This window comes from Mandrillus leucophaeus, unplaced genomic scaffold (genome assembly GCF_000951045.1).
Source record: "Mandrillus leucophaeus isolate KB7577 unplaced genomic scaffold, Mleu.le_1.0 Scaffold100, whole genome shotgun sequence".
Classification (NCBI taxonomy): Eukaryota; Metazoa; Chordata; class Mammalia; order Primates; family Cercopithecidae; genus Mandrillus; species Mandrillus leucophaeus.
In genome coordinates, this window is record NW_012098099.1 from 5,459,370 (window position 1) to 5,467,693 (window position 8,324).

An 8,324-nucleotide genomic window follows, 5' to 3' on the forward strand; every position below is an offset into this window, starting at 1 on the left:
GGGCAGAGGAAACAATCAGGTATGCATTTGTCTCAGGTGGGCCGAGGGATGACTTAGAGTTCTGTCTTTGTCCCCTACACCTGTGAAGATAAGCAATCAACTTACATTGCAAAGGAATTTCCCTGTGGGAAAAATTTGAGGGAGGTATGTAGTTTTTCATTTTTGTAGTCATCTTATTTAAGAACTAAAATGGGAGGCAGGTTTGTGTGACCCAGTTCCCAACTTGAGTTTTCCCTTTGGCTTAGTGGGTTTGGGGTTCCAAGATTTATTTTCCTTTCACACTTTGAAGAGGTTGTAGATCAAGTGTGATTCTAAACGTAAAATTTATTTTTCTGTATCAGTTGCATTTGTCTTCAAGACAGAGAAATCTCAACTCAAGCTGGTTTAAAAAAGGACTTTATTACCTCAGGTACCAGGAACTTGTGAGATAGGCACACCTCAGTGGCAGCTGATTTGTTGGCTTGGTGATGGCAGCAAAGACCTGGGTCTTACTCTCTCGGCACTGGCTGTGTCCTCAGGCTGGAATGTGATGGCTGCAGCCATTCCAGACATCACATCCAGACCCTTAATATTCAGTGTCGCTTCCTGTGAGTCTCCCTCAAGAGCCAGGGACCTTCCCAGCAGTTTCTCCCTCTCGAAAAAGTCTTCCCCTCATGCTGCCTCCGGTCAGAAGTGAAGCAGAGAATGAAGAATCTCAGTATTGGTAACAAAAATTGTCTCAATGACTGAAGGGGAGAAAAAAGCAAACACCTCCTCTAACCATCTGGCCCCAACCCTGAGTCTTCAGAGCAGGCCCACACTGTCACTCCATCCTGAGGAGGATGGATGGCGAAGGGGTCTGTGGGAGCTGGACGATGGTAGTGATCAAGAAATCCATTAAGTAGATACTGTTATCATCCCTACTAGATGAGAGGAAACTGGGCTCAGTGAAGGACAGTAACTTGCCTGAGTGTTCAGTGCCAGATTCAGATTTTGAATCTAGTTCTTTCTGACTCCAGAACCTTGTTCTTCACCAGTGTGAAGCACTCACGCTGGACTCACACCAGATCTTCTCCCCTCCTGCCCCAGGGAGAGCAACAGCAGACTCAGCCCTGGCAAGACGGAGCTCTGGCTTGAGAGGGGTCTGGGGTCCCCAGTGAGAGCCCTGACACCAGGCACAGGGCCACCTGCAGCATAGGGGAGCCTCTGTACAGAGCCTCTCCTCCCCACCATGTTGATATCAATCTCAGTTTCCTTGCTTAGCTCTTTCATTTCCTGCTGACTAGAGCCCTATCCTGAATGCATGCCCAGCCCCCCAGCCCCGATCTCCTCCTTAACTACTATGGGAAAAAAAAAAGTGAATATATTAATTTAATCGAGTGAAATGAATGTTCATTTACAAAACCAGCCATGCAATCTGCTAGTCAGAATGAAGTGTATTGAAACAAACACATACGAACACTCTCCAGAAGAAAGGAAGGGGACAGCACGCCTCTCCGGGAGGCATTGTGTTTCCAGGAAACCCACACACGGAGTCTGAGCTACGCCACTCTGGGAGTCCAAATATGTCATAATCTGCTCCCCAGCACTCACAAAATCATATTTTCATTATGAACAGAATACGTGTTTATTATAGAAAGTCAACTGAGAAAGGAATAAAGAAGAAAAACCTCTATCGTCCTACAACTCAGATATATGCGCATGTGTGAGTGTGTGTGTGTTCACAGAATCGGAGTTATACAATTATTATATACTACAAAGTATATTGCATATATATTTACAAAATCAGACACACACTCTTAGCTACCTTTTGTGAAGTCATTTTTAATATTTGGATAGTTGTATTGTTTTTATTGTTTTGTGTAGATCAATATTTTCCAAATTTGGCTGTGCTTCACGATTGTCTGGGGAGTTGAAACATTATTGCAAATTCCTGGGCTCTTTTCTACATGTTATTGCATCAGAATTTCTAGGTTTAGAAGTCTGACTTCTTTGCGGGACGCGGTGGCTCACACTTGTAATCCCAGCACTTTGGGAGGCTGAGGCAGGTGCATCAGTTGAGGTCAGGATTTCGGGACCAGCCTGGCCAACATGGTGAAACCCTGTCTCTACTAAAAATACCAAAAATTAGCCATGCATGGTGGCGGGGGCCTGTAATCCCAGCTACTGGGGAGGCGGAGGCAGAATTGCTTGAATCCAGGAGGTGGAGGTTGCAGTGAGCCAAGGTCGCACCATTGCACTCCAGCCTGAGTAACAAGAGTGAAACTCTGTCTCTCAAAAAAAAAAAAAAAAGAAAAGAAAAGAAAAGAAAAAGAAGAAGTCTGCCTTCTTATAGCCCTCCCTGGTGATTCTGAAGCAGCCCATCCTGCTGTGACCCATTTTTGGAACCAACGGTGTCCATGTGCCCTGGTAAGCAGTGAGAAGTGGCAGTAGGCACAGGGCCACCTGCAGCACAGGGTGAGAGCTGTCATCTTGGAAGAGCCCAGGAAGGTACACCCAGCCAAGTACCCTTCCAGTTCTCTCTTTGAGGGCAGAGCGTTAGGGCAACCTCCTGGAGCTGATGGGGAGAGATGACCCTGGGAAAGAAGAAAAGCCTATTGAAATGTATAGGGACCTGGGTCTTCCTATTTGCATAAAAGGAAGGAATGTGTGACCTCATTGTGGTCATTTCTCATAAGATACAGTCTACCTCCCACTTCATTCTTCACTTTCTACTTAATACCACCACAAATAGCCTTTTATTTTGGGTGACAGCTCTGCTTCGTTCATCTTCTTCAACTCTTTTCTAAGGGCTGGGCCCTGCTGCCTCTTCTGGGTGTCTGTTTTGAAGTGACAACTGGCATTGTGGCCACTTCAGCTGAATGTGGACAGCATCTTTGAGCACCTGACTCAAAGCCTCCCTGGAGGCTTTAGAATTACTCTAGTGACTCTGCAGCCATTTCAGTTTTATGATTCTAATGGGTACCAACATTTTCTCCCACATCTGTCACCAATCCTACCCTGTCAGCCACCCCTCAGCCAACTGACCCCTCTGCCTCTGGTCTCCCTCGACTCCTCGAGTGGGTGGACCAGTCCTCATCAGGCATGTGCAGTCTGCTACCTGGGCACTCACTATTGCTCCATCCAGATTTTCTGAGGCTATGCCTCTGACCATCCCCTTCCCAGACCCCCAAATAGTGCAGTGACACTTGTCCCAACACCCAGAGCCTGGCTGCCACACTCTCTCTAGAAGCCCTTGTCTTGTCTTCCACTGCCCTCTCCTCAAGACTGTCTGCAAGGAGGCAGGAGTGGGCCACCCTCTTTGTGTCAGGTTTGGGATAAGGGGCCCTACGGACCACCAGTCTGATCTCAGCTTGGCTCTGTGCTCTTGCCACCCCCACACCCCCATGCATCCAAGTCCTACCACCTGTGGGAACATTACCTTCCTGGCCCCACCCATGAGAATTGTGGCTTACCAGTGCTCAGTCGCTCCACTGTCCATGCTGAGACCCAGATCCTTTTGGCTATCAGAATCATTGTCATCTTGGTGGCCCCATCTTGTGGTTCATGAACCAAACGTAGACCTTCTAACTTCCCAACTCCTTCGGAGCAATGGGTACAGGTGTCTACTATCCAGGAGTAGGGGGCAGGCCCAGGTTGTGTGTCTGTCTGGGGGACTCCTAGGCTTTGCCATGTGACCTACAGCCCTGACTTTCCTGGGCCTGATTCCCCAGTGACTCCTGCCACCCACTGACCCTCACTACGGGAGTCCTGCAGTGGAGCCCCCGGCATTCCAAGTCTTTTTCTGCTGTCAGAGCATTTCTCTCTAACCTTGCTCAATGAATGCTGGATTCAGATCTTATTCAATGGTCTCAGACAGAGGCTGAGTAGGAAAGTGGTCCTATAGCGGTCATGACTCAAGAGATATCAGCCTAGGTCCTTCTCAGACCTCCTGATACCATTTCCATGATTAGAGAGTCTTTCTTTTGAAAGAGAAGCCATTGACTCTTTTGAAGTCCCCACTAAAATACAAATATTAGGCTGTATTAAAAGTAATGGCGAAAACCACAATAGTTTTTGCACCAACCTCTAATATCTTGAGAGGAATCATGCCTTAAGCCTTTCTCAAGGGGTGACATGGGCAGGGCTGAGGCAGTGATGTATGTACTAGTTGACAGGCAAAAGGAAGCAATTTCTAATTCTTTCTGAACTAGAGTTCACAGTTAATGTGTCAAAAACTGTGCTAAGCACTTTCCTATGCTTTATTTCAGTTAATTTCATTGGCATGTCATCACATACGACTAATATCAGCATCTGCATGTTGCAGACCAGGAAAATGAGTCCCAAAAAGCATAAGCAAAATGCCTAAGTCACATAGCCAGTATGTGGGGTAAGTGTTTTGAACTTGAACTTCCTGACATCCTGCCCCATGATTTGGGACAGCAGTGATATTTCCCTGCCCTCTTCTTTCTCTCCTCTCTTATAAGCTGTAGTACAACATTTACAAATTCTGCTGTCTGCATCCTTCCCAGATCTGCTTGTGGTCTATGGCTGTCACCTCCTGTCCCACCTGTCTTTTGCTCCTTCACCTCTCCCTGCCCCACCGTCCCTCCCAGTCCCTGGCAAAGTCTGCTATAGCTTTACACCCTTTTCCTTGAGGAGAGACAAATAGGCCTTGCAGTGTGCCAAGTAGCCACAGTGTTTCTGAGGAGGGTGGTGGGGCTCAGGAGGGGCTACAGGAACAGTGGCCATTACAATAGGGCTTTTAGGCCTGGACTAAGCATGGTGCACACACAATGCCTTGACTTTTGTCTCTTAATCATTTCCTGGTCCATTTGGCTGGTTCCTGCCATTGAAATCCTGTAATAAAGGGTAATTGTGCTTCTTTCCCAAATAGAATCGGGTCTGTCATTCCAAATGCAGATAGGAGCCCCGCCTTTTAGTCAGCATGTACAGTGCCACTGTCCCCGCAGCTCCTCATTCTCTCCGAACAATAGCAGCCAGGTGCTGCCAAGAGCATGACTCTGCACAGCTAAAGACTTCCAGGAGGCGCTGGGGCTTGACACCCTCTCAGGGAGCACTTGATTCCTTGCCTCATACTTGGGGATCTCTAGGCCTATCTGGGGTGGAGGGTGGACTGATGATGGAGCCCCAGGGCCAGAGACCTTAGTGATCTGCCTGCATTTGCAGCCTTCCATCTCATTCCTTGAATCAGACCTTTGAGGTAGGGCGCTGGAAGCAGCTAAGCTCTCTGGAAGACGTTACCCCTTAGAACAGGGCTTCTTAACCTTCAATATGTGGGAATCATCTGGGGATCTTGTTAAAATGCAAGTCTGGATTCAGTCTGAGAGTCTGTATTTTTAATAAACTTCCAAGAAAGACCAATGTTGCTCCAGGGGCCCTGTTTTTACTAGCAAGGGCTCAGGAACTTGCGCAGTATGGTCACTTTGACCTTTAATTACTTATGTGTGGGACTAGGGCCTGAATTTCATTGTCAGGAAGAGTTCCATGCATTCATTCATTAATTCATTCATTCATCCAATAAATATGCAAAGACTGTCTACTATTGTTTTGGAGTGATAATGCCACAGGGATGAAGATAGAATACACCTGATTGTAACTGTCAGTGGTGGAAGCAGGCAATTAAGCTGATAACTGGGTATAGTGTACCAGGTGAGATAAGTGAAGTGATAGAGGAAGTACTTCCCAGGAGCAGGATCCTTGAAAAATAAATCTGTTGCTGAAAAAAGCGAAAGTAGCGGGAGCCAGGAGCACAGAGGAAAAGGGAGAGCCAGTGGTCTGCTGAGCCTTGGTGGAGCAGTAAGTCCAGAAAGGGGAAAGGGAACCGACATGGCCTGCTGGGATCCTGTAACTTGGTACTTCACACGGGACCTGGGTTTTCCTGTTAGTTGCTCATGCAGGGAGAGTTTGCCTGGCTCTGCTCAGTTTAAATTCTTCTCTCGTTACTCCCTTCCTCCCTCATTGACCATTCCTAGGGTCCTCAGAGGATGTTACCTGGAAGCTCCATAGATCCAACCCTTTCAGCTTTCAGTGGTTTTAAGCAATAAGACAAGACGGTCCCATGGTTTCACTGAGGTTTCATTGAACATCCCATGAAACAATCCATTTCTGACTATTGTGGCCCTTGCACAATTCCAGGGGTAGCACCTGGTGACAACATAAATGACAACCCTACTGCCAAATTATCCCTCCTTTTTTTTTTAACTGGTGCCCATTTTCATCAGGTCTCTACCCAGGAATCTGAACTCCTTGGAGCAACCTGATGGTGTGGTGAATCTTAGGGTAATGTGAACTCAAATATGACACCACTATGTTTTAAAATATTAAGTAATTTAGTTCTTACAAGAAGATCCTGACAGGCAGTATTATTGTTTCTACTTTACATTTGAGCAAAGGGAGGCGCACACAGATAGATAAGCACTGCAACTTTCCTAGCATCACTGGGCTGGTGGTGGCCAGCGTGCCAAGGCTCCCCTTAGCGGACAGGGTGAGGACAGTCCTCTAGTTCCAAGAGCACTGGGCTAGAGTGGGAAGCCAGATTCCAGTCTCAACTCTCTGCTTGTTGGGAAATTTACTCATTTCTCTGGGCCTCAGTCTTCTCTTTAAATAGAAGACTGTGTATCTTTAGGGCTCTTGCTAGCTGTAACTCACCATGGCCCTTACAGGTATGAGTTGTTATAACTTTAGTTATCACTGATCAGTTCAGTTAGGGTTGAAAATAGAGCTCCTTTGCTGCACTCAGGGGATGTTGAATGATGAGGAGCCTGCTTTGTTCTCCACTGCTTCCTGCTGTCTTGTCTTCCTGCCTCCTGTCTAGGCTGTTTCTGAAGGCTGTTCCTGGCTTGCCTCACCTAGTCCAGCTGTTTTGGCATTCATCTCTGTTATGGTTTGGATGTTTGTCCCCTCCAAATCTCATGGTGAAATGTAATCCCCAATGTTGGAGGTGGGAGGTGGGAGGTGGCTTAGCCCTGTCCACTTGGTGAAGCGTGAGTTCTTGCTCTGGTAGTTCATGTGAGATCTGATTGTTTAAAAGAGTGTGGTACCTCCATCTCTCTCTTGCTCCTGATCTGACCATGTGACACATTGGCTCCCCCTTCACCTTTCACCATGGTGTAAGCTCCCTGGGGCCTCCCTAGAAGCAGGTGCCAGCACCATGCTTCATGTCAAGCCTGCAGAATCATGAGCCAATTAAACCCTTTTTCTCTATAAATTAGCCAGCCTCAGGTACATTTTTATAGCAATGCAAGAATGGCATAACACAAAATTAGTACTGAGGAGTGGGGCATTGCTATAAAGGTACCTAAAAATGTGGATCCAGCATTGGAAGTGGGTAATGGGCAGAGATTGGAAGAATTTGGAGGTTTCAGAAGAAGACAGAAAGATGAAGGAAAGTTTGCAACTTGTAGACTGGTTAAATGGTTGTGACCAAAATGCTGATAGAGATATTGAAGTCCAGGCTGATGAGGTCTCAGATGGAAATGATATTATTAGGAACTGGAGTAAAGTCACCCATGTTATGCTTTAGTAAAGAGCTTGACTGCATTTTGTCCAGGCCCTAAGGCTCTGTGGAAGTTTCAACTTAAGAGTGATGACCTAGGATATCTGGCAGTAGAAATTTCTAAGCAGTAAAGTGTTCAAGAAGTGGCCTAGTTGCTTCGAACAGCCAGTGTTTATATGTGTGAGCAAATAAATGACCTGAAACTGGAACTTACGTTTAAAAGGGAAGCACAGCGTAAAAATTTGGAAAATTTTCATGTTGACTGATATGGTTAGGCTGTATCCTCACGCAATCTCGTCTTGAATTCCCATGTGTTGTGAGAGAGACCCAGTGTGAGATAATTGAATCATGGGGGGAAGTCTTTCCTGTGCTGTTCTCAGGATAGTGAATAAGTCTCATGAAACCTGATTATTTTATAAAGAGGATTTCTCTCTCTCTCTTTGCCTACTACCATCCATGTAAGACATAAATTGCTCCTCCTTGCCTTCCACCATGATTGTGAGGCCTCCCCAGCCTTGTGGAACGGTAAGTCCATTAAATCATTTTTCCTGAATAGATCACCCAGTCTTAGGTATGTCTCTCTCAGCAGCATGAAAATGGACTAATAAACAGGCCATGTAGCAGGAAAGAAAATCATTTTCAGGAGAGAAGTTCAAGCAGGCTGTGGAGTAACCACTCGCTAGGGAGATTAGCCTTACCTAAAGGGAGCCAAGTGTTAATGTCTAAGACAATGGGAGAAAGGCCTTGAAGGCACTTTAGAAGTCTTGGGGCAGTCCCTTCCATCATAGGCCCAGAGGCCTCGGAGAAAAGTGGCTTAGGGGACCAGGCCCAGGGCCTTGTTTCCCTG

General features: G+C 46.6%; 1 protein-coding gene across 3 annotated transcripts in view; it reads right to left on the bottom strand.

The window, feature by feature from the left end:
- Positions 1 to 2,298: 2,298 nt before the first annotated feature.
- Positions 2,299 to 8,324, bottom strand: part of NPSR1 (neuropeptide S receptor 1) — a 284,313-nt gene continuing 278,287 nt past the window's right edge. For 2 of the 3 annotated variants that reach the window (XM_011973102.1, XM_011973089.1), the window contains exon 9: positions 2,299 to 2,555. In XM_011973102.1, the coding sequence (XP_011828492.1) occupies positions 2,447 to 2,555 (109 nt within the window). In that variant the 3' untranslated portion in view covers positions 2,299 to 2,446. The remainder of the gene's footprint in view (positions 2,556 to 8,324) is intronic. The other variant, XM_011973111.1, reaches the window with a different exon arrangement.